A 27,251-nucleotide genomic window follows, 5' to 3' on the forward strand; every position below is an offset into this window, starting at 1 on the left:
GACTAGTAAACAAGACAGAATTTACTAAAGATTTCATTAGGGAGAGAGAGGAGGGAGCTTAAATCATATACCCACCACAAACATATTCCAAGTCATTATTTGATGGTTCAGCTTCCAAAGCACCTCTAGATGGCCTACAAGGGTGGGAAGCAGAGTTCCCTCCATCCCTCAAAAGGCACTTGGCGGGCTTCCCTGGTGGCGCAGTGGTTGAGAGTCCGCCTGCCGATGCAGGGGACACGGGTTCGTGCCCTGGTCTGGGAAGTTCCCACATGCCGCGGAGCGGCTGGGCCCATGAGCCATGGCCGCTGAGCCTGTGCGTCCGGAACCTGTGCTCCGCAACGGGAGAGGCCACAACAGTGAGAGGCCCGTGTACCGCAAAAAAAAAAAAAAAAAAGGCACTTGGCTGCCTGGCTCCTCTGGCTAGAGTAGTCAAACTCTTCCTGTCTATTAGGAAGAAGACGTCACCTCTGCTCTCCCTTTAAAGGCATGTATATATAAACACGTCACAAAATGTCCTCCAGCTGCAGGGCCAAGTAAGGAGGCAGGTTAACAACCATCTTTTGTTACTCAAAAATGTCCAGAGGAACTCATGCCTACCCCAAGTATTTCTCATTAAAAAGAAAACAAAACAAATAACCACCAATGCTTTCCCTAGGAGGATGGAAGAATAAAGTTCTACCTCCTACTAGAGCTGCAAACAAAACCAGATGATATATTTATATCAGGAAAGAAAAAGATGAAAATTCATCAATTTTCTCATTTACACTTCAAGGTATTAGCTATATTAACTCTGAGGCTGAACTGTGTGTTTGTGACCACTAACAAATAAATCCAAATCATACGATGAACCCAAGCTTAATTAGCAAACATATTAGAAAGGAAATAAAAATAAAGGATATTTAATAAATTTGCTTATAATAATACTGGTTGAGAATGTTTAGCATGTGTTTAAATATTACCTGAAAACTATACATTTTTACTTTATTCCTCAAGTTGGAACCACTAACCCAAAATGCAGATGTATGCATATCACGTAACATACTAAACCAATTCCATGGGGAAAAAACAGAAGAAATAAACCTGTCTCTTCTGTATACTTTTACTATAGCAAAGGATTCATATGACCCATGGAAAGCTAGAACTAAAACCCCAATTTCCTGATTCCAAATACATCTTTTCTAAATCTTAGAAATAAAGAATAACAGCAGCTGGAAACAAAATTAAATCATAACCGCTAAGGGCTTCCCTGGTGGCGCAGTGGTTGGGAGTCCGCCTGCCGATGCAGGGGACGCGGGTTCGTGCCCCGGTGTGGGGGGATCCCGCATGCCGCGGAGCGGCTGGGCCCGTGGACCATGGCCGCTGGGCCTGCGCGTCCGGAGCCTGTTGCTCCGCGGCGGGAGAGGCCACGGCAGTGAGAGGCCCGCGTACCGCAAAAAAAAAAAAAAAAAAAAAAAAAAAAAACCCAAAAAACCCAAAAGTTTTAAACCCCAATTTCCTGATTCCAAATACATCTTTTCTAAATCTTAGAAATAAAGAATAACAGCAGCTGGAAAAAAAATTAAATCATAACCGCTAAAAATCCAAAGTTTCTTACACGTTCCAATTTCCTAAATAAGTATAACCTGGTATGCCTAGCAAGTAAATAACATGGCATTTATGGATATGTCTGTCCTTGCATGTTTAGGTTGCAAATTTATTATACCTAGACTTATGTACTACTCAGAAAAATTAAAATCACAAATACGATACATTTTTAACATTAACCCTTCTTTATATTGAGTCATAATTCCCCTCCCTTTAAACTTAAGCCTTTAGTCCGGGAAGTACTTGGGTTTGCATCTTTATCTCATTTGACCAAACAACTAGGCTTCAGGCATAAGCAGAGATTTGAGACGGAGATTCAAATCATAGACTTCCCATAAAATCCTAGAATGTTCATTAGAAACAAGTCAGAGGTCATTCCCACACTGAAGGGGAGATGACTACACAAGGCAAAATTCTGGGACACCTTCAAAGATATAAAACCCTATAAAGATACCAAGGATAATGTGGCAGGGTCACCAAAAAGAACTCCACAGAGATAACCCTCTCAATTTTGGATAAATGCCTGCTCTTGAGCCTTAGCTTTCATCTTTTATTACTGTTCAGTGAAAGCTAAACAGCTTTCTACCAGGACACAATAGTTCCTTCTGGAGTAGAAAACAATCTAACTTTGAAACATATTTTATACTGGAAACTATGTAGTAAAGAATTTGACACCAAAGAGGGGTTTGGGCTTTGCTGTCAGCTTCTAGGAGGTAATCTCTATCTTTGTTTAGAATGGGGGTTAACACATCCAATCTTAGGGTGGGACGGGCCATACCAAATAGTCTTAGGTTGGCCATGCCAGAAAGACAACCATGTGATTTCGGATGTGTCATATAGTATCAGTCAACCTGGTGGCAGAGTTCAACCATGTGGGATACTCAATTGATCATGCATATGTAATGAAGCCCCAGTAAAAACTGAACTGTGAGGCTCAGTAGTGCTTTCCTGGTTGGCAATACCCATATTCCTTGTCATACATCAATGCTGGGTGGGTAACGCATCCTAAGAACAATGGAAGCTCTGCACTTGGAACCCTCATAGACTCTGTCCAATGCGTCTCTTCCTCTGGCTGATGTTTATGTGTATCCTTTCCCTGTGATAAACCATAACCATGAATAGAATGGTTTTCAGTGAGTTCCATGAGTCCTAGAAAATTATCAAATGTGAGGGTAGTTTGGGGAACCCCCCAAACTTTCAGTTGGTATAAGAAATGAGGATGGTTTGGGAGACTGTGCTCTCAAACTCTGGCTAACTGTGGGTGGGAACATACATATTTTCCAGTGTAATTCTGAATACTTCTAGAATCTTATCTTGTATAGTCATCTCCCCTTCAAGTGTGGATGTGACTCTAACTTGCTTCTAACCAACACAATATTGCAAAGAGATGGCATATATATGATTATGGGTGCATGACTGCTACAAAGAAACTGTGAGATAATAAATGTGTGTTATTGTAGACCCTTAAACTTGTAATAAATAACCAATAAAATAGATAAGCAGTGATATTCTTCAGAAATGCAACATTAGAGGGATACTTCTAAAATGAAAATAGAATCATGTCACTCACTGGCTTAAAAATCTCTCAGTGGTCTCTCACTGGCTACAAATAAAACTCAAACACCTCAGCAAGGTATAAAAGACTCTCCTTAATCTGACCTCTAGTCCCCTGTCTGATCTCTTAACATGAGCCACCCCCCTCACCTCTTCTCTCTCCCTCCAAGCTCCAGCCATATACAACTAATTATCCATTTCCTTAAGGATCTACCCTCCCCACCTGTGTGCTGCTCCCATTCCTAGAGCACTTCTCCCTCGGCCTGCCCCCCACCCCCCACCTCATTGTCTCTAGAGAAGTCAGTACGGTGCAGTCTCTGTGGCTTCACCCTTTCCCAGGCCACTGCAGAACTCTGTGCACATTTCTCTGTAGCAGGTCTCTCACTGTGCATTCTGTCGCTTGTTTGTTGCCCTTCTTGCTAACTTACAAACCCTTCCTTTTTGAGGGGAGAAAATGAACTTTGCTTGTCTGAGTTTATTTTTCTGTAGTACTGGCAGAGAAATGGCACTCAATAAACTTCTACTAAATGAATGAATGCCAATAAAACTATATTTACTGGTCATAATTTTTCAAGAAAAAAAATGTTATATCCACAAAATAATTTTCATTACTACAAAGTGTCAAACTGTGTATACCATTAGTAAACTATGAATCTCTAAGATTCTCTAAATCTATTTAACATCTATCCAGTTCATTTCTCAACATCCCATTAAACCTGCCACACAACAGAAAACAAATCAATATCTGCTGTTTCATTATTAGATATTTTCAAAGACTTTAAAGCCATAAAATTGACAATTTATATCAACCAAAACCAGAGAATATCACAACTAAATTTAAAATAATTCACATTCAAATAAAAACATGAGTATTCAAGTCTTAGTTTATCCAAGCTTTAATTCGAAAAACTCTAAAGCCAATTTTGAATAGAAAAGAGAAAAAATTAGTATTCTTTCATTTTCTACTTTTTAATAAAGTATTTATCCATATCCATATTTATTGAATTTTTAGCATAGAGGAGAAAGAAATATTACCTTGACTGCTAAAGGTACCAAAGAGTGAGAAAATTAAAACAAATCTTTAAAGATGTTCACATAGTTATCTAAATCCCACTTCAACTTAAAAATATCAAATTTAATATTAAAATAATTAAAACAGCTTCCTTCATTTAGCAAACGAAAATATATTTTACTATCAAACCCCAAATTATAAATAAAATTTATTTTTAAAAAGCTAATTCTGACACTTGAGTTTTTGTTATATGTAACAATATAAAGGGGGAGAGGGACCTCAAATGACTAAACTAAAAAATAATTTGTGCTAAAACTAATTTCTACACCGGAAACTTTTTGGCTATATACTAATTAAAGTACTAGAACAACATTTTTACTCTTCATAAAATTAAGAGCATAGATTATGCTTTAGTTTGGTGTTTTATTTCATTCAAAAAGCAGATGTTTTATCTACTGGGAAAGCACTAAAATGAAAAGAATGATTTTTAAACTATGTCATCTTCATAAACTAATATTCACAAAAACATGAGTATTTATTACACAAGGTAAAAATAACAAAATTATGGTAAACAGTAGAAGCAATCTGAGTACAGCAGTTACAAATACTTTAAGCACAGTTCTCTAGTACAACACACTACATTTCACCCTAGAGAAAGAATGTTGGCAAAGATCTCTACCACATGGAAAGTGCTTTGAAAGCTGTTGGGCCCTGAAATTCTATTCAGCAGTTTGAAATCAATCCACAGCTTTTCTCATTCACCCGCCCACTTGGGGCTAATGCAAGCCATGACCATCTACTGAGTAAAACCACAAAAAACTTCAAAACAGCTACAACGGTAGGCTCTTTTTTCACATATTATTTTAAATATCGTTTGTTAAAATGTGACACCTAACAATCTTAGTAAATGTAAAGGCCATCTTTAATTTTTTTATGTTTCAGTTACTTTGAACAATTATTTTTTAACAAGCACTTAAGTATATCATTGCATAACTTTAATGTCCATGCAGGCAAGAACAAGGTGCTACAAAAGTCACAAAACCATGTTATTCTTAATTTTCAACCATTGATTTTTGACAAACTGGTATCTACAATGCAGCACCAGCAACTATGAGTGATTCTGTCTGAAGTTACTTATGAAAAAGTGTAAAATGTGCACCACCAGATAAAATCCAGCAGTGAGCCTAAAAATCTTTCCCATTTCATTCCCTCTAAATCTTTGATTAAAGTTCTGTATTTTTTCTAGTCTGCAATACTATTTTTGCATTTTTCATGGTTTAAATTTTAAAAGAAATGCTATTAACTAAAAGAAATGATATCTATAAAAATTATAAAACTAAGAAAATTTAAATTATGGCTTTTCCCATATTCTGTACCACCTAAAAAAGTGTTAATGACTACTTTTCATAATGTTAAATTTAAAATTTAATTATAAAACTGTTCCTGGAACTTGTTTCTGCTCATACCAATACAAATCAAGAGTTCGTATAAAGGAGCAAAGTTGAAATATGATATTTTTTAACTCACATGAGACAGGATCATGGGACTTCAATTTAACTGTTTATATTACAGGTATCCTAAGAAGACTTCAATTACAAACAAGTACCTTTGTTCAAGGCACCTAATTATTAAAAAACTGAAATTATCAACATTGCTTGGATTTTTGATATAAAAGGAACTAAAACCATTTTCTGAAACTATTTTTCAGAATGTGGCTGATACATAAAAACTTTTAGCATCTAATTAAAGATCACTAAGGGTTAAATACTTGTTCTCTGGTCCCTACTGCGTATACCCTGCCAAAAAGTCCTCTAAGCTTTTAAATATTGCTTCAATGGTCTGCGTTTTTATTTCCAGGGTAAAAGAGAGTATTGTCCCACAGTCAGCAGGCCACTAGCTTATTAACTTCCAGTCACTTTCATTTTTGCTAAAATGAAGACTCTGAAATCTACACTTCTCCTGTTCCTGTTTGTGCCTCTGATAAAGCCAGCACCACCATCTCAGCAGGATTCACGCATTATCTATGATTATGGAACAGACAATTTTGAAGAAAGCTTATTTAGCCGAGATTATGAGGATAAATCCCTGGATGGAAAAAGTATTAAGGTATTTTATTTCTACTCTAAATTTAATTTCTAAAATGGTCGCCCATTTAAATGTATGTTTTTGTTTTTTCTGAATGTGTCTGATAAGGTAAGAGGAAAGGAAAAGCACATTAAATGCTTCAAAATAATTCAAAATAACTGTCCTAAGATGATATTTTTAAAGTATGCATGCTTCCCAAATTAATACATAGAATCCATAATAACCAAACAGTATCTATAGCAACCAAAACATAAGATTTAAGGAAAACTAAAATTTAAAACATAAAATTTAAGGAAAATTAAACTTTGAGAGGATCTCTGACCAGTTGAGATTTATATGTTAAGTAATATTACATAATGTCCTATATATGCATATTAAAATAAAATAGGAGAAATGTGTATTAGGAGAAATAAAAATGAATCACCAGCTTAAGGTTTATTGTTTTAGGAAGAAGTGGTTCAAGGAAATAAAGGGTACTGCTTATTTTGTACCTACAGCATTTCACAATAATTCACATATGTCAAAAACTGAAAACTACTTAATATAGCTTAATTTTTAATCGGTTTTAACAATTCAGACTCCATCACTTTACCAAGTAACGGTAACTGTCATTGTCTACAGGGATGACTTTCACACCACATCTTCATATTCTACTTGTACGGGGGCTAAGTAATTACTTGTGATTTTACTGGCACACAGAAATGAACACTGGGAAAGGAAAAAGTTAATACAGCACATAAGTATCTGTTGCCTGCCTACCGTGTGTCTGTATGTCTCTCTCTCTCTCTCTCACACACACACACACACACACACACACACACACACACACAAATGGAAAATGAGCAAAGCAGCCAAATATATAACAATGTTGATTGCTTCAAAAGTTCTCCACTATAAATAAGATGACAAAGATTTTAAGAGTGAACAGTTATAATTGCTTCTTTCTTTTTTTAGTACATATGAGCAAATGTTAACTGTACAATTTCTTTCAATGGAGTTGGTTAATATGCTATTATTATTATTATCACATATATATAATATAGGTATACATATATAGTTATAGCTTAGGGAAAAAAAAGGCCCACTATAACAACAAGTTGTTGGCTCACATGGCTGATTTGAATCTATCAATCAGTTTAAAGAATACTTTCAAAAATCTACTGGTCCCTAAAAAGTAGTAAATAAAAAGTTCTCTGCTTCTTCTCTTTACATTGCTTTAGGATTCTCTCTATCTTAATATAAATGCAGGGACCAAGATATTTGTGAAGTGGAGTAGAATTCAACGACATTTAATAGACAAATGGAAAGGGGAGAGGCTGTTCAACCAGAACACTTATGGGAGAATGTTGTCTGTAATCCCTCAGTTTTACCGTCCAAATTGGTCCTTGTCACACCTGAAAATAAATGTTTATTTTTTCAATAGGAAAAAGAAACTATGATAATAATACCCGATGAGAAAGGTTTTCAATTACAAAAAGATGAGAGTATAAAACCATTATCCCCCAAGAAAGAAAATGATGGTAAGTATGAATACTCTAGCATCAAATTTTTTTAAAGGAGCTTTAAAAAATAGCTTATAATGGAACTTTATTCCTTATAGTAATCAAAAATTGCATCAGGATATAGTAGATCCGAACAGTGGAATTTTATCTCTAATGATAAAGTCAAACAGGTATATTGTGAGTTTCCATCATTTGCCATTCCACATTATGAGTGAGAAATGTGGAATAGGAACATTCAAGAACAAAGTTTAGTCTACGTTTAGCCTCTACAAAGTGTGTGCTTCTGTCTATATTAAATCAGTTCAAGAAATACTTGTTAAACACCAATTATTTTCAAATACTATGTAGCCTGAGGATAAAGTAAATAAAATATAATTCTTGCCTTTAAGAAACTCACAGAAGAGAGACATAGTTATATACATAAATAATTATAATGTACATTTCAATTAAAACAATAGAAAACTTATAAAATAACAAATTACAAAGTCCTACTTATTAGTTTCTATTTGGTTTATTCTTGCTCTATCACAGAACATTACTTCACATGACAATATGAAAAAAAAATCAGACACTAATTTCTATATTGCTACAATAAAATTAAAATGGACAAAACCAGGGCTTCCCTGGTGGCGCAGTGGTTGAGAGTCCACCTGCCAATGCAGGGGACACGGGTTCGTGCCCTGGTCCAGGAAGATCTCACATGCCGCGGAGCGGCTGGGCCGGTGAGCCATGGCCGCTGAGCCTGTGTGTCCGGAGCCTGTGCTCCGCAACGGGAGAGCCCACAACAGTGAGAGGCCCGCGTACCGCAAAAAAAAAAAAAGGACAAAACCAGAAAATATATCTTAAGAAATTTGAGAAGTATCATAGTGAAAGTAGACTTGAAGAAATGGAAAGACATTCTTTGCTCTTGAGTAGGATGATTTAATATCACAAAGATGTCAGTGCTCCCTAAATTTACAACAATGAACTTCTTTAAAGAGCTGGTAAGGCTGATCTTCAAGTTCAGAAGGAAAATCAAACCTGCATGAAATCACCTATCAGAACATGCTTTAAAGCCTGCATACTTAAAATAAGTGTAATACTGGTGCATGAACGAAAGTCCACAGACAAAAAGAAATACATGTAGAAATTTAGTAAATAATAAAGGTAACATCTTTAATCACTGAAGCAAAGATGATATTTTAAAAAACTGGGGCTGGGACAACTAAGTAGTCAACTGACAAGGGATACAATTAGATCCCTATCTTACACAGAAAAACTCCAAATAAATTAGGGTCTAAATGCAAAAAGTGAAACCATACAAATAGTAGAAGATAACCTGGGTGTGGGGTATCTCAAACTCCAGAGACGATAATAGAAAAGATCAATAAATTTGACTCCATAAATGAAACATCTCCATGGCAAAAACCATCATAAACGAAGCCAAAGGCAACTGAAAACTGAGAAAAATATTTGTAATATATATCACTGATAAAGAGTTAATATCTCTAATTTCTAAAGAACAAGTAAAAATCCAGGAAAAAGAAACTGATCAAAAATCCACTGGAAAAATGGACAAAAGATATGAACAGACAATTCACAAAATGATATAAAAATGACGCTTAAACACATAAAAGATGTTCAATCTCACATATAAGTTTAAATTATGCTGAGATAAAATTTTTTAACCTATCTGACAAATATATTAATATATTCCATTGGCAAAACTGTAGGGTATCAGACACTGACATACTTTGCTGGTGGTAATACAAACTGGTAGAATGGACAGGAATTTGGTAATATCTAACGAAACCTAATACGCATTTACTTTGTGACACAGCAATTGACTTCTAGGAATTCACCCTAAAGATATACCTCCAAAAGTAAGAAAACACATATGCAAAATCTCTGAAGCATTGCTTGCATCTGCAAAATATTGGAAACAATCTAATTATCCATACACTGAAGAGTGGTTGAATAAAGTATGGTACATCCACCCAGGGGAATACTATGCAGTTGTAAAAGTGAATGAGGATGATCTCTATAACTAATATGGAGTGATTTTCAGAAGAGAATATGTGAAAAAAAAATGCAATAGAGTATCTACAGTATGCTGTCTTTCACCTAAGAATGAAGGGGGGCTTCCCTGGTGGCGCAGTGGTTGAGAGTCCGCCTGCCGATGCAGGGGACACGGGTTCGTGCCCTGGTCCAGGAAGATCCCACATGCCACAGAGCGGCTGGGCCTGTGATCCATGGCCGCTGGGCCTGCACATCCGGAGCCTGTGCTCCGCAACGGGAGAGGCCACAACAGTGAGAGACCCGCGTACCACAAAAAAAAAAAAAAAAAAAAAAAAAAAAAGAATGAAGGGGATATAAGAGAATATACATACATCAGCCCACTTTGTGAAAAGAAATTCAAGAAGGGTAACTAAAAAACTGAGACTAGTTACCTATGGGTTACAGATGGGACTAGGGGTAGAAAGGAGGGGGAGATGGTAACTAGGGGTACTAGGGGAAGATGCTAGAACTTCTTGGAGTATACACTTGTTGTGTAGATTTGATTTTAGAATAATGTTATATTCAAATAAGCAAACAAACAAATACATTTATAAATAAAACCAACTAGGATAAGATAAAAAGAACCCAAACTGGCAAACAAACAGAAAAATAGAAACTTAATTGCATTTCAAATCAATAACATAACACACTACAGGGGGAAAAATCTAATCGAAGTAATCCTTAAACACAGTATTTTGACTGTATACTTTCAGGCTAAAGACAAAATAAAATAGGCAAATACTAAAATTCTAGTGGGTAGCTTTGTTTTCCATAGTATTATAGGTTAGCAATAATGAAACTACTTAATGTGTGTTCTGGGACTGAGTAAAGTAAATGCACAGTGGATCACAAGAGCCAGGTTTCTCATTGTCAGAGAAGGGTGTTACAAATATGGTAAGGGGGAAGGCTAAAATGAACACTGTTGAGATGGAGTGGAATGAAAGATATCAGAATCAACTCCTGATTTGTATACAGAGATACAGAAATAGATATATACATGTTTGCCTCCCTGTATGAGTGTGTATGTGAAAATATGCATATGATGTGCTTATGTTTTCGTATGAGCATATGACACATATTATATACATGTATATATGTATGTCTGCATGTGTGTACTTGTGTATTATGTCCATGTCCATATACATATACTTGTGTGTATGTATGTGTATTATATATGAAGAGAGCGCCAAATAAAAATACATATATTTCCCAGGCCCCTTTGCTGAAAAAGCCCAGAAGCAATGAGATCCCAGTAGCAATGAGCACATCCACACCCAAATGTTGGTTTCTAAATACCATCCTCCACTAAAAGGGACCAGTACTCCTTGAAATAATAGCTGATTTCAGGCCTGGGGCAAGGAAAGGGCAAGATTGGTCTGGGACATCTTAGCATGCCAGAAAATAAGTAAGTTCTCAAAAAACAGTGGGGACATTTAATTTTTAAAATTAATCAAGATATAAAAAATACATAGGTATAAATGTGTAAAAGATGTACAAGACCTGCTCATTGAAATCCAGACAATATAAAGGGATCAATTGTTATTCATTAGAATAAAAAATGTTTGCTCTTCTTTTTTATTTTTTTCTGGCCCCACCATGCGGCATGTGGAATCTTAGTTCCCCAACCAGGGATGGAACATGCACCCCCTGCAGTGGAAGCGTGGAGTCTTAACCACTGGACTGCTGGGGAAGGCCCCAAATGTTTGCTCTTCAAAAGACATTGATAAGGAAATAAAAAGATAAGCCACAGACTGGAGGAAAATATTTGCAAAACATAAATCTGACAAATGATTTATATCTACAGAATATACTTTTATAATTCAAAAATAATAATACAAAAACCTATTTTAAAAAAAGGCAAAAGATATGAATAGACACTTCACCACAAAAAAATATGTGGATGGCAAATAAGTATATAAAAAGATGCTTAGCACATTAGTCATTAGGAAAATGTAAATTAAAACACACGATACCACAACAAACCTTACTTGAAAGTCTAACATAAAAAAGTCCAACCATACATACCAAATGTTGACAAGAATGTGGAGCAACTGGAACTTTCACACACTGCTAATGAGAATGTAAAATGGCACAACCACTTTGGAAAACACTTTAGGACATTCTTCAAAAGGCAAAATACATACGTATAATAAGACCCAGACATTCTACTCTTAGGTATTTATCCAAGAAAAATGAAAACATTAAGTTCATACATAAATGTTCATGGCAGCTTTCTTAGAAATAGCCAAAAACTGGAAACAACCCAAATGTCCGTAAGAGATGACAGTATAAATGGTGTTTATTGAGACAATGGAATAAATTGGAATGAACTCAGTAATAAATAGGAATGAATTACTGATACATACAAAATTATTTTGAGAAATAATTATGCAGAGTGAAAGAAGCCAGACAAAAGACTGCATGATTCTTTTGATATAAAAGTTTCAAAAATGCAAACTAACATATAATGACAGAAAGGAGATTAGTGGTTGCTGGGAGGGAGAAATTACCAAAGGGCATGAGGAAACTTCTGGAGTGATGGATATGTTAATTATCTTGATTGTGGTGATGGTTTCATGGGCATATACACATGTCCAAACTTATAAATTATACAAATTAAATATGTGCAACTTACTGTATATCATGGAACCATAAAAAGGCTGTGGGAGGATAAACAGAGCTTAAGAGTTCTCACTGACTAATCTGTGACAATGTGATTATCAAAATAAATAAGACAGTAACGTATTATGGGATACGTTATCCATGGGATGAGGAATTCATAAGTTCATACTGACAGAAATAAACAAATAAGAAGGGAATGTTCCACCTTATATCAGAATGCCAACTAACAAATATAGAAGAAATGATGGAATTAGAAAATAATTGGCAATTATCCTAGTGATAAATGATTCAAGTAAGAATCTTCAACAGATGATAAAACTAGAGGGTGAAAGTTTGATGACAAACCTGATGTTTAGAATCTCAAAGTACTCCTCTAGAAGGTACAAATTACAAAGTGAAAAACAGTAATTTTACAGAGTGAGAACCATGGCAGATACTAACTGAACCAAGTGACCAAAGACAGCATCATAAGGAATGAGACAGATACATAACACTAAGGATGTAACATTATTTCCATGGTATTCCTGCCAAAAAATGAGGAACCTCATATAAACCCTAATTGAAAGATATTCTGCAAAATAAATGCCCTGAAAATAAAAGTTTTTAAAAATTCAAAAATTTCCAAAACAGTAAAAGGTATGAAAAACAAAGACTAAGGAACTGTTGTAGGTTGAAGGAGATGAAAGATGCACAACAAGTAAATGCAATGAATGACGTAGGGTACAATAGGGATTCTAACAGTACCCATGATGACTCCAATTTTTAAGTTAATAGTTTGCTTATTTAACTAAGTGGTTTCTAAACTCATTAGAAATGTGTTTGCACCACTCCAAGTGATAAATCAAGCTTATATTTACCTTAAGTCCTGCTTTATGATTTTTGATACTCCAATGAAGAAATGTAACTGTCAATCAATTCAGCAATTAAATGATCACTGCTAAAACAGATAGGAGAATAAAAGAGATTGTGGATTACAGAATTTAAAATAAAATTCTGGTGAGTTATCAGATACAATATAGATTACTAGCTATCATGGCCATAACATCTTTCCTGTTATCACTCATAATTCTGTAAAGGATCTTTTCAAATTGGTAATAACATAAATGATAGCAAGAATTTTAACACTAGAGGTCAAATATTTTTAAACTACTGATTTTTATGATTTTTGTTTCCCAATTTAGAAATGCCCACATGCCTGCTATGTGTTTGTTTAAGTGGCTCTGTATACTGTGAAGAAGTTGACATTGATGCTGTACCACCCTTACCAAAGGAATCAGCCTATCTTTATGCACGATTCAACAAAATTAAAAAGTTGACTGCCAAAGATTTTGCAGACATACGTAAGTTAATTTTAAATAAGATATTAGTGTTAACTCGTGTTAGTATTTAACTCGTATAAACACAAGTTTCTAGGTACCTGTGGCCTATCACGTGTACGGTAGTGACTGTTGAGGTATTTTAAGTATCCACCACACTTCACTTCACATCTCCTTTCCATTCAGATGTTCCCTGTCATCTTTCTTTCCTGGTGACTACGGAGTCTATGTTGACAGCCCATCTAACATATGGGCAACTATATCTTCTCAACCCCAATATTTCAAGATCCATTTGCCTCAGCCAGTCAGCAATACAAATATAATCAGGATATTTCTCCAATGACAATGTTTTATTTTCTACTTTCACTATAAAAACACAGAAACTGCTTTTTCTTACTTTAACTCATGGTTCTTAAATCTGGCTGCATATTAAAGTATTTTTGATACCAGGTCCTAGTCCCCAGAGATTCTAATATAGGTCTCTAAATTTAGATGCCCAGGTGTTGTCATTAACCACAACCAAACTCTTCAGATGACTCTAATACAGAATTAATGCTGAGAGCAGTGCCATTTAACTCCTTCCCAGGTCATTAAAAATCCTGGACTTCTGGTGTCCAATCAAAGCTTACAACAGCTGCCAGGAGAGTGTTGCCATGAGCACACCCAAATCCCCTACTTCTGCAGTATGAAGTCCAAGTCTGGATCACTAATCCCTCATAAATTTTCTAGATTCCAATGCTGTCAAGGGCTTCTGAAGAAAGTCACATCAAGAAATGCAACTGGCCCCACGTCAAGGGCTTCTGAAGAAAGTCACATCAAGAAATGCACACTGGCCGCGCTACACATTTACAAGATTAGCCATAACTAAATTCATGCTGTCACCAGTAGCTCCCAACTGACTGAATACAGTTGTTCCTCTTTTGTGGATTCCATGTTTTCAAACTCACCTACCTGGTAAAATTTATTTGTAACCCAAAACATCAATACTTCTGGCACTTTCATGGTCATTCGTAGACATGTGCACAGTGGCAAAAAATTTAAGCCATCCAGGATAGGCTGAATGAGATGCTTGGCCTTTTGTTTCAGCTTTTATACTGTAAACAAGTATCCTCTTTACAGTCTACTTAGTGCCACATTTTTCACATTTTTGTGCTTTTTGCTGTTTAAAATGCTCCCTAAGTATAGTGCTAAAATGCTGTCTAGTGTTCCTAACTGCAAGAAGGCTGTGATGTGCCTTACAGAGAAAACACATGTTAGGTAATCTTTATTTAAGTGTGAGTTACAGTGTTGATTGGCTGTGAGTTCAATGTTAATGTATCAACAATATATACTAAGTAAGATGCCTTTAAAAAGAAACCCACATAAAATTTTCCACTGATTGGTTGATGAAAATGTGTGATGAGAGGCTCTAACCCTGTATATTCCCTAGGAGCAATGGTTCCATATTCACTAATTCAGCATTTACACTGACTTTATAGACATGACCACCTTGAATAGTGAGAAGGGACCATATTTTCTAATCATCCCAGATGGACAAAAGTGATGCACACATAAATACACACATTGAATTTCTCTATCTCTCAGTATGCACCATGGTAACAAATTAGGGAACATTTTTGCCTTTATTGTTGTCAAGCAATAAGGCATGGAGAGATTAAGATATCCTCAGTCACAATATAACAGGCTGGCAAAAAATCCAAAAATATTTACATGATTTTATTCAATCAGATGTAATGCTTACTTTCCATAATTTGCAACGAAAAGTTTCTTTCAAACTACTTGAGCATACTGAGAATTCAAACAAAAAAGGATGGAAGGACTCTATTAACTTTAAGTTCCCTTCCAAACCTGAGGTTTTAGAACTTCAGTGAGAAAGACCATCAGTGTCAAGCACAGAGTAGATGCTCAGTGTTCAACAAAACTTACTGAGCTACTAATTGTAGACACTCTGCTAGGCACTAAAAATAAAAGACGTTTGAATGACCTGATAAACAAATGCTTTTCCTCAGTCCAGACAATTAAGAATTTAACTTCATATATTTTTTTAAAATTTCTTATTTTTTGTATATTTTTCCTTCAAGCTAACTTAAGGCGACTTGACTTTACGGGAAATTTGATTGAAGATATAGAAGACGGTACTTTTTCAAAACTTTCACTGTTAGAAGAACTTACACTAGCTGAAAATCAACTACTGAAACTTCCAGTTCTCCCTCCCAAGCTTACTTTATTTAATGCAAAATACAACAAAATCAAGAGTAGAGGAATCAAAGCAAATACTTTCAAAGTAAGTATTTTATAGTATGACTGAGCACAATATAAAAATATCGGTTATACAGCCAATAATTACATGATGAAAGAAAAAGAAACTATGGTCTAGAATTTTGTTTTAAAACTATTTTAATGTAATAAATGAAGATATTATTTACATGATAAATAGTGATACTACTAGGCTTATTTAGTCTAGCTTATGCCTGTACCTCACTTAAAATACCTTTATCTTGTTTCATGGGACTACCTGGTGTCATATCTTTTTCCCTTGTTCACACAGCAATATTTATTTATACAGACAAGGTTTGCACCCTCGTGGCACCAACAGTCTGCAAAACCTCAAAATGGGAGTGTTCCTGTGTTTCTTTTTTCCTTACAATATTAGTAATTTACAAACACCAGAAAAAATCATGTTCTAAAGTAAACACTGAATTTTATTTTTAATACTTAAAAATATTAGACCATAGACTTCTGTAGGTAGACATTCTTTTGAATTACATGATGGCACCTAATACAAAATTCTGTATGTAGTAAAAATTACACATATTCCTTAATTTAGTAATACAAGAAAATAAATGCACATGAAAAGGGCAAGGTGATTTCCTCTGATTTAGATAGCCAGGTTGTCTCAAAATGCAGAGCCTACAGGGAAGTAACCTCAGCCCAGGACTTCCATAGCTCTATGTACTCATTCCCAGTCCTGGAAGAAACCCCAGATAAAAGGATGAGACAATCATGCTACTGTTGGCAACAGAAGACCTCGTTCAAAAGGAAGGTTTGGGGCTTCCCTGGTGGCGCAGTGGTTGAGAGTCTGCCTGCTGATGCAGGGGACACGGGTTCATGCCCCGGTCCGGGAAGATCCCACATGCCGTGGAGTGGCTGGGCCTGTGAGCCATGGCCTCTGACCCTGCGTGTCCGGAGCCTGTGCTCCGCAACGGGAGAGGCCACAACAGTGAGAGGCCCGCGTACCGCCAAAAAACAAACAAACAAAAAAAAACAAAAAGGAAGGTTTGTAGCTCCTTAGGACAACTCCTAGCAGTTCCTCAGAAGTTAAGGGACTCTTAGGGGACTTTTAAAAACTGGACTCATTTTAAAAACAAAAAAATGTTTGTAATTTGAAGATATGCAATTTGAGCAGGTAAACCTTTGAATAACTGACATGTTAAAGACCTACAGGAGTAGGGACTTCCCAGGTGGCGCAGTGGTTAAGAATTCATCTGCCAACACAGGGGACACGGGTTTGAACCCTGGTCTGGGAAGGTCCCACATGCTGTGGAGCAACTAAGCCCATGCGCCACAACTACTGAGCCTGAATTCTAGAGCCAGTGAGCCACAGCTGCTGAAGCCCGTGCATCTAGAGCCCGTGCTCTAGAAGAAAAGCCACCACAATGAGAAGCCCACACACTGCAATGAAGAGTAGCCCCTGCTTGCTGCAACTAGAGGAAGACCAAGCACAGCAACGAAGACCCAATGCAGCCAAAAATAAATAAATAAATAAATAAATTTATAAAACAAAACAAAACAAACAAAAAAGCTAATGCAAGAATTAGCCCCCACAGGAGCTAATCAACATTTCACAAAAGGAATGTCTGAATATTTCGGATTTTACACGTGGATTACAGAAGGGATTCATGACAAGTTGGCATGAAAATGATAAACTCAGCTATTTTCTAGTTTTGCTTAATGCCCTAGGCTGCCAAAGCCACTGGTAAAATCAGGTTACTCTAATCCATGTTAAAGAGGCCCACTGGGGAAGACAGGAGTTTGGTGCCCATATGGTGAATCGTAGGATGCTTAAGAAAGGATTAGGGCTTCCCTGGTGGCGCAGTGGTTGAGAGTCCGCCTGCTGATGCAGGGGACATGGGTTCGTGCCCCGGTCCGGGAGGATACCACGTGCCACGGAGCAGCTGGGCCCGTGAGTCATGGCCACTGAGCCTGTGCGTTCGGAGCCTGTGCTCCGCAACGGGAGAGGCCACAGCAGTGAGAGGCCCGCGTACCGCAAAAAAAAAAAAAAAAAAAACAAAGAAAGGATTAAAATAACAGCAACTGAAATCTAAAAAAAAAAAAAAATTACCAAATTCTGTCACAGGATGCATATCAAAGGTAAGGTAAAAGATTATTGTCAAGGGAAACTACATCTTGAGATCATATTATAAAATTATACACAATAATGGATTACTGATCATGAAGAGTAATCCAATGTAGAGTCCTTGGGGTGTAAAAAAGTCATACTTGGCTACGTATTTAATAAACTGCTTTGGGAGACATCTTACTAACAAGCATACACATCTCTTAGGAATATTCATTTTACTACAAATTGGTGGAGCTGAAATGGAAAGTTGTGAAGGTTCAAGAGAGGTTATGGCAGTACCAGATGAAAATATAATCCTGCATAAGAATTAACCTTATTACCTGCTCCCAAGAGAAATTTAAAGGGCCCCAGAAATTGGCATGAGGGCTGAGGCTGAATATGATGGTATTCAGAAGTGAGATGAGGGGATAGAAATGTGGCGATGCATCAGGACTCTACTGCCCTTCGTAAAGGACCAAATATACTACTTGTAAAATCAAAAGCACCAAACAACAACAAACAAAGCAAACAAAAAAATCCCACCAAACCTAAAACTACCATACCAATGATTAATAGTATTGATATGTGTCTATATCTATATCTATGTATTTATACATATATGTGTGTATATAGCTTGAATCATGTGAAGAAATGCAATGAGCTCAATAACACTTAAGCAAAAGCACCTTTTCCTTACAGAAATTGAATAACCTCTCCTTCCTCTACTTGGACCACAATGCCCTGGAATCTGTGCCTCTTAATTTACCAGAAAGTCTGCGTGTAATTCATCTTCAGGTATGATTGCTCCTTTCACATTATCTGACTTTAATTCAAATTATTATGGGTCAGTCTTACGATTCATTAGGAAGCTCACTTATTTACACATAAATTTTGCCCATCAAAAGTATTAATATTTAGCCAAATGTTCTCTCCTGCCCAGAAGCCCTGGTTCTATCCAGAGCACAACCAAAGGACCAGTAACACTAGGTGGGAGGTCTGCTCTTATAGTAGGATTTGTCTCCAGGTGTGCACTTGGCATCTCCTAGTTAATCTGACATGTGGATTTGAAGTTAGGGGACACTTATACCTGTGGTTTATGGTTCCTTCTCCAAATAGCAGTAAACACTTGCTTTTGGAGACTTCCCAGCTGACTTTATTGTCCAACATCAACTTAGGGTAATAGAAAAGTGAAAAGGGAATAAAAATAAACTAAAAGTGGTCTTTTACCATCACAAGAATTCCCATTTTTTCTTTTTATTTCTTTAAAGTATATTTAAGGAAACAGTACCCATTTTGAGTTGACACTAGAATAGGATACTTTATCCAGCTATTATAATCTTATTTATACTCAGAAATTTGTTATATGGGTTTTGCTCTTATAAATAGCCAGTAGTCTGTTCTTCCAAAGTAATACTGTAGACTTTAAAAAGGGAGGCTCAGATTGCTCAGCAAGGGTTTTTATTACCATGAAGATATATACACAGTACGTACAATATTTTAAAAATCACTTTTTAGATAAAATATTCTGTGAGATCTCATTACACAAAATACAAAAGGATGATTTCAGGTTTCTAAACCATTTTTCCCTTTTATTTTCTAGTTTAACAACATAACTTCAATTACAGATGATACATTCTGCAAGGCTAATGACACCAGTTATATTCGGGACCGCATTGAAGAGATACGCTTGGAGGGCAATCCCATCATCCTGGGAAAACATCCCAACAGTTTTATCTGCTTAAAAAGATTGCCTGTAGGGTCATACATTTAACCACTATCAATGCAGCACATAAGCTAAAGTACACCCATACTTATAATCTGTCTCAACAATGTCTAAAGGAGCTTAAGTATTTAATATTAATTTTGTATCCTACTATGAAGGAACTTATGTTTTAAGCAAGGATGTTCAAAAAACCTTACATATAACAACGAGCAAAAAGTAAGAGTGAATCTTTAAGTTCAAAACAAAGTAATGTGAAAATATTTGAACAGCATTACAAAATCCCTGCAGTTTATACTGGAGTACCATTTAAAAGGTATGTTTTTATATAAATACACAAATTTAAGATGTATTACGAAGTGAAAGGATAAGTCCAAGAAACTTTCAACTGTTTGTCTTTCCTGGCTTCTACCGGATCCCTAAAGCATTTAAGGCATATGTTCCAAACACTTTGAAAAGCTAAATATTTCCAGGGACCTCTCACTTTTCTTTTATCACTCATACATTATTCATTATGAAGTAGGAACTCTGTTTTCTTTCTATTAAGGCAGCTACTATATTTTTACTTAGCCTCAGAAATAGGAATATAGTCTCACACCTAGGCAAAACTTTCCAAATAAAGCATAATTTTACTCTCTGATAAAGAGCTAATATAGTAATGTTCAGTTATTCTGCTTTGTGATCACACAATTAAAGGCTTTAGTAAAATAGTACAAAATTTTCTTTAATCTAAATATTAACATTCTAAGTCCACCATAAAACATTTTAGGAAGCCAAGCACATCAAAATCAGTATGCTTATTAAAAAACCTGAAAGTCCATCCTGTTTCTCAGAACATAGCCATAAACTTCTCCACTGTAAAGGCTTTCAATTATGATATATACTGCAAAATATTTTCTTTTTATACTATAGGAATGAGAATCTCATCAATAAATTTATCCAAATGTAAGACATGAAAACAAAGTGAATTCTGCGGTGTTACTACTACACACCACCTTCCCACCCACCCATACACATCCATGTTCTTGAGAATAGACCACACATTCACAAGAAAGCATCTCAGCAACATTTTCTAGAGACCCATGATTAACTGGTATGTTTAAAGATGAGAATTCATCTTTAATCTAATAGTGATGATAAAGTTCCTAAAATTACTTTCCTCTTGCGCAAACCCCACTCAAAAGTCTTAGTCTCCACACTGCTTTGGGGTTGCATATAAAATGATCAGTGCTTTAGAAACAAGAGTCTGAACTGTGTATATAAAAATTGCCAACACTGTTTCCAACATAAATTATGCATTAAAATCAAGTTGGTCTCTGTATACTACTCCCAGAACAAACACTATTGGTGGTTTTTCATTTGCTTCTGTTTTTTCCATACGTAGAATGACCTGTTTTTCAATTTTCCCATTTGTCAAGGTTGACCCCAAAATGAAATTTTTTCACTAAAACACCTGTGATGTCTTAACACCACAATAATTACTGCTACAACACTAATGCGTTCACTGATTTTATTGTGGTAACTGGCAACAATAACTATTATACGGCTTTCTCGTTTTGTGTGCGAGCCTCATTTCTCTGTGACTGAGAAAGCTCACTGAGCACACTGAACACATCCAATATTCCCTTTATACATTCAAAGTGCTAGCATAATAGTGTGTACATCTAAATTGAATATATAGTAAATAGTGCAAAATAAAATCCATTTAAACAGAAGGGCTCTGTTTTATTTGGAAAAATAGAATAAACTACCATAATCTTGAATAAATCAACAGAAATAAACTGTAACTTTATCTGGAAAAACAAACTTAATAAAGGATTGCTGAGTGGTGGAACCAACAGTGGGGAAAGGGGTCAGTACTTTCTTCCCATTTCCAGATGTCAGAATAATAATGTATTCCTATGTTCTTTATATTACTAAACTTAAAGGGGAAAAGCACCATAAAATAACTCTCAAATTTTAGAGAATTTAAAAGCCAGTGGTTTATATAAAATAGCAATTAGGAAAGAGCACAGGTTTAAAAGTCTGAATTATGGAATTATCTTAAAAAATAGTTTTGAGACTTCTAGATAAGAAGATATGAACCTAGGTACCCGACAACCTTATATACACCTTTAAGTCACAAATAAAATAATGAAGTAAAATATATGCTGATCCCCATTATCTTAAATAGATATTGCTTCATTCTTGACACTGATAATGAAACAGAGGATTAAAATTAAAAATATTTTACCCCTACAAACATTCCTGAAAGAAACTAAAGAAGATATGCATAAATGGGAAGACATCTTGTGTTCAAGAATGGAAGACTGAATAGTTAATATGTCAGCACTACCCAAAACAACTTCAAAATGATAGGAACAGAGTAAAGGGACAAAGCAGGTGATTAAATAGTTAATCCCACTAGGCGACTGTAAGTAAGGAAAAGTATGGGAGACCCCTGTAAGTTAATGATCGCTCAAGAAAGCAGGTTTGCTTAACCACAAAGCCAAGCATGCCTGCTTAGCAAGAAAACCATGCAACAGAAACATGAGACATGCCCCCAAACAATAAACAATGGTGGCATGAGACCCACATTCTGACCAATGAGCTCAGTAAGTTAATGACCCCTAGGACATGCTCTCTGCACACATAAAAAACAGTAATTTATGGAAAGGTGACATCTCAAAGTGAAAGACCCTCATTGTATGGAGACCTGAAATAATATTTCCACAGTGCCATGACAGTCCTGGCTTGACCACGTAGGGACAAGAAAACTCCCCTGTCCAACCTAGAGGAGGAGTTGATGATGGAAGCGTGATATCTACTCAAGAATGAGGAAGAAGGTGGTCTTTTCCTCCTCCCCACTTTTCCTTTGATTATAAAACTGTAGCCAACTAAGTTCTCAGGGCGCATCACCCCCTAGCCCACCTGCTTTTAAGCCTCACAAGCATCCTATTCTAATAAATCACTTCTTATCTATCACTTTGTCTCTTGCTGAATTCTTTCCACAATGAGACATAAAGGACTGGAGCTCCTTGGAACCCCCCCCGAAACGCCACCTAGTGGTTTCAAAAGCAATTCCTATCAAACTCCCAACGACATTTTTTGAAGAACTGGAAAAACCCACCAAAATTCATATGGAATCTCAAGGGACTCCAAACACCAAAAAGAAATTTGAAAGGAAGAACAAAACTGGAGGATTCACACTTCCTCATTTCAAAATGTAACTATAAAGCTACAGTAAACAAAAGTGTGATACTGCCATAAGGACAGACGTACAGACCAATGGAATAGAATAATGAATCCAGAAACCTTTCCATATATAGTCAAATGATTTTTGACAAAGGTGTCAAGACCACTCAATGAGGAAAGGACAGTCTCTTCAGCAAGCGATGCTAGGAAAACTGGATATCCACATGTATAGGAATGAAGTTGGACTGCTGGCTTACAGAATATATAAAAATTAACTCAAACTGGATTAAACACCTAAACTTAAGAGCTAAACTATAAAACTCTCAGGAAAAAATAAAGAGAAAATTCTTTATGATGTTGAATTTGGCAATGATTTCCTGGATATGACAGCAAAAGCACAGGCTACAAAAGAAAAGAAAAGAAACTGGACTTCATCAAAATTAAAAACTTCTATGCATCAAAGGACACTATTGAGAGAATGAAGGAATGGCAAATTAGTGTTTAATGGGACAGATTTTTACTGGTGATGGTTGCACAACAATGTGATGTTTCTTTCCATTCTAGTAACCTTGTCACCAGCAAAGGACCAGCTCAAAGAAGCACTTTATCCTCTACAGGAAAAACACACCAATTATACTTCTACACTTGCCTTAAAAGCACCTAGAGGAAAATCAGTTTGAAAATGGGACTAGTGCTCACATTTCCCACAACCCATTCTAATGTATAAGGAAATGGCCGTATTAGGTGATTCATTACCATAACTGCCAGCAGACTCCTCAATCATTATTGTATTTTACCAATTCTGAAGAAGAGCTATTTAATTGTCCTGGTGCAAGAGCACCTGCAAGTAAACAACATAATCCTGAGCACTCCTCAAGGGACCACAGTACAGGTACAGTACAGGTACTGACATGTTTCATTCTAAAGAAAATCTTATGCTTGACAGATATTACTAGCTCAACCAAATAAAATGCAAATAATGATAAAAAAAAAGAAGCCAAAATAAATGAGAATTAGTACCAGTCATAAAAACAATAGTCAGGACTCAGGATTTTGAGGGAACCTGAACCTTGAGATACTATTTATGTTAACTCTTTCAGAACTGGTTTCTGTGTGCAACACTGCTGTCAATAATTTGATACTATCTAAGTAGGACCTGGGGGATTACAATGCAGCCAAATATAGTTTTAGCTATGACAGAAAACAAAGGGAATTTAAAAAAAGTCTCTGAATGTATATGTATCAGACCTAAGAAGCATTACTTTACAAGAATCAGACTTCAATATTTAAACTTGAAATATACAATAAATAAGAAGCTCAAAATACAGAGTGTGGCTCAGGAAGTAAAGATTACACTGTGACGTTACAAGGCTGCTATGCCTATGTCCTTTATTAGCATTTGGCATTTTACTTCAAGTGTCCTTGACAGATTAATTTTTCAAAATGTGCACTGTAAAATAAATATATTATATATATATAAGACTATATTCTTTCAATATAAATGGTTAACTGACTTGTACAGAAGCAATCCTCCTTCACTTATTCCAAATAACTGCAAATCTAGAAGCCAATAAAAACATTTTCTATTGTTTGAAAACTTTAAGAATGTTATCTTAAACCCCCAAATTAACATCAGCTTCACTTTCCATATACGTTTAAATTGAAAGACTTTAGACTCTACCTTGAAACGTTTAAATGTGCGCTTACGATATTCACACCATTCCACAAAGAAGTGTAGGCTTCGGAAAAACATAAACAGATCTCTTCTTTCTTCTGCTCTGTAAAAATAAAAGGCTCTATGATTAATAAATATCGTTTATTATCGTTCATTTAAGCGCTCCATCTGGCTTTATATTATTATTGTTTTTTATAGATTTGAAACTAAAGCTAAAAAAGTACTTAATATATTTCTATACACTGAACTCTGCCCTTTGGAGTATATGCCCCTGTGTGATTTCTCAGGCTGGAATTCCCTTTTCTCCATCTTCCAATGTTTAAATCCTACCCAGTTTTCAAGATACCACACAAATGCCACTTTCTCCGTGATATCTCATTTGATGACCTGTGGTATAATAAAGACTGTATCTGGTCTTTGTCACTAGTTCCTAACAGAGCTTCAAACACTCTTGGAATTCCTGAGTGACAAGAGTGCCTTTTTTATGCTAATGAGGTGAATCAAGGTGGTCCCTAGGTAGCCTTAGGATGGGAACTGTTCACCAGAAAGACCAACCACATGATTAAAAAGTTGGAACTGTGGGCTCACCAGTTCTCCAGGGAAGAGAGGAGAGCTGGAGGAGTTTAATCACATGGCCAATCATGATGCCTATGTAAGGTAACCCATATAAAACGTCTGGACAAAAAAACTCAGTGGCACTTCCAGGTTGGTGAACATGTGGATGTGCTAGGAGGCTGATGTGCCCAGATTCCATGAAAAGAGGGCACAGACGCTCTATGTCTATCCTCCTCCCCCAGCCCCCACGGCACCCCGACCCACCCCTAGACCTTGGTCTATGAATTGTTTCCATTTGGCTGTTTCTGGGTTGTAACTTTTACTGAAGTCTAGCAGTCTTATGGAGGACTCTGCCCTTAACCTGTGGGTCTCTGCTAAATGGGTAGTGTCAGAATTGAACTGAATTACAGGACACCCAGTTGGTGTCACAGAATTATTGTGTCTCACCACCACACCATATGTCCTATTCCAAAATAGCTAGAAATAATTTCATTCCTATGCCTATGAGCTCCCATAGGAATTTAGCTCAATTCTCTTAATACTATACCTATTGTTATATTGACACCTACAAACACTTCTGAGCAACTTATAGGCAAGATGCATGTGTTCATTTAATCATTCATTCAATAAATGATTGTGGGAGTACAGTTCCCATTCTAGTCACAGTAGAGTAAGCACATTGAACCTCAATGTTCCCATTAATTACAATTTAGAAACATGGAAATAACACATAAAGCAAATATTGGAAGATTCTGATATGTGGACAGAAGAAGCAAAACAGGTAGAGACTTCAGGAATTAAGGGAGGACCAGATAATGAGTTCCTTGGGGTTCATTTTTACCTCTTGTACATCCCAATCTGGATGCTAGAGCAGACTGAAATTAAAAAAACAAAAAGGCCCAGGGAAAGACTGCTCCTTCTAGCCAGCAGAAGTCATACAAGATGAGGAGTGAAGACACTGGTTTTAGTGATGATTATTTGGACTTGACACCAAAAGCTAAGGCAACAAAGCAAAAATAAACACGGGACTACATCAAACTAAAAAGTCTCTGCACAGTAAAGGAAACCATCAACAAAATGAAAAGGCAACTTGGCGAATGGGACAAAGTATTTGCAAACCAAATATCTGATGGGGTTAATATGCAAAATATATAAAGAACTCACATAACCCAATAGCAAAAATCCAAACAAGCAGATAAAACAGGCAGAGGATCTGAATATAAGCATACCTCAGAGATATTGCAGATTCAGTTCCAGACCACCACAAAAAAAGCAAACATCGCAATAAAGCGAATCGTACAGATTTTTTTAGTTTCCCACATATTAAAGTTATGTTACACTATAGCTTCATGTCTTAAAAAAAAAAAAAAAATCAAGGTACAGGTCTTCCCCGGTGGCGCAGTGGTTAAGAATCCACCTGCCAATGCAGGGGACCCGGGTTTGAGCCCTGGTCTGGGAAGATCCCACATGCCATGGAGCAAATAAGCCCGTGCGCCGCAACTACTGAGCCTGTGCTCTAAAGCCCACGAGCCACAACTATGGAGCCCACGTGCCACATCTAGAGAAGCCCGTGCACTCTAGAGCCCATGCTCTGCAACAAGAGAAGCCACCGCAATGAGAAGCCCACACACCGCAACGAAGAGTATCCCCCACTCGCCACAACTAGAGAAAGCCCGTGTGCCACAATGAAGGCCCAACACAGCTAAAAATAATAAATAAAAATTAATTAATTAATTTTAAAAAACAAGGTACATATCTTAATTAAAAAATACTTTAGGAGTGGGGGAGAAATAGGTGCAGGGTACAAACTTCCAGTTATAAAATAAATAAGCCACAGAGGTGTAATATACAGCATAAGGAATATGGTCAATAAAATTGTAACAACTTTGTGTGGGAATGGATGGTTACTAGACTTTTCATAATGTATGAACATTTCATAATGTATGAAGATGTCAAAACACTATGTAGTACACCTGAAACTAACATAATATTGTATGTCTACTATATTTCAGCTTAAAACTAAGTTTCTATAAGATATAAATACACTTGCTATATATCTGGACCCAATCAGTCCAT

General features: G+C 36.2%; 2 protein-coding genes across 3 annotated transcripts in view; one reads left to right on the forward strand and one right to left on the reverse strand.

Annotated features, from left to right (window-relative positions):
• Positions 1–27,251, reverse strand: part of CENPP (centromere protein P) — a 220,135-nt gene that overhangs the window by 141,479 nt on the left and 51,405 nt on the right. Inside the window, exon 5 of the mRNA XM_024732977.1 lies at positions 24,627–24,723. Coding sequence (XP_024588745.1) covers positions 24,627–24,723 — 97 coding nt within the window. The remainder of the gene's footprint in view (positions 1–24,626; positions 24,724–27,251) is intronic.
• Positions 4,920–22,735, forward strand: OGN (osteoglycin). 2 transcript variants are annotated; one of them, XM_024732975.1, is made up of 7 exons: positions 4,920–4,988; positions 6,008–6,256; positions 7,659–7,755; positions 13,578–13,736; positions 15,794–15,996; positions 18,751–18,846; positions 19,652–22,735. In XM_024732975.1, the coding sequence occupies exons 2-7, from the start codon at positions 6,083–6,085 to the stop codon at positions 19,820–19,822; spliced, it is 900 nt and encodes a 299-aa protein (XP_024588743.1). In that variant the 5' UTR covers positions 4,920–4,988; positions 6,008–6,082; the 3' UTR covers positions 19,823–22,735. The 2 variants fall into 2 exon arrangements, with proteins under 2 accessions (XP_024588743.1, XP_024588744.1); XM_024732976.1 differs by lacking the exon at positions 4,920–4,988 and having other exon boundaries at positions 5,972–6,256.

Source organism: Neophocaena asiaeorientalis, unplaced genomic scaffold (assembly GCF_003031525.2).
Source record: "Neophocaena asiaeorientalis asiaeorientalis breed wild unplaced genomic scaffold, Neophocaena_asiaeorientalis_V1.1 scaffold778, whole genome shotgun sequence".
In the NCBI taxonomy this organism is placed as follows: domain Eukaryota; kingdom Metazoa; phylum Chordata; class Mammalia; order Artiodactyla; family Phocoenidae; genus Neophocaena; species Neophocaena asiaeorientalis.

Coding starts and splice junctions, on each gene's coding strand:
- OGN (XM_024732975.1), top strand. CDS start 6,083: ATGAAGACTCTGAAATCTACACTTCTCCTGTTCCTGTTTGTGCCTCTG. Junction 7,756..13,577: donor CCCCAAGAAAGAAAATGATG/GTAAGTATGAAT, acceptor TTCCCAATTTAG/AAATGCCCACATGCCTGCTA. Junction 15,997..18,750: donor TCAAAGCAAATACTTTCAAA/GTAAGTATTTTA, acceptor TTTTCCTTACAG/AAATTGAATAACCTCTCCTT.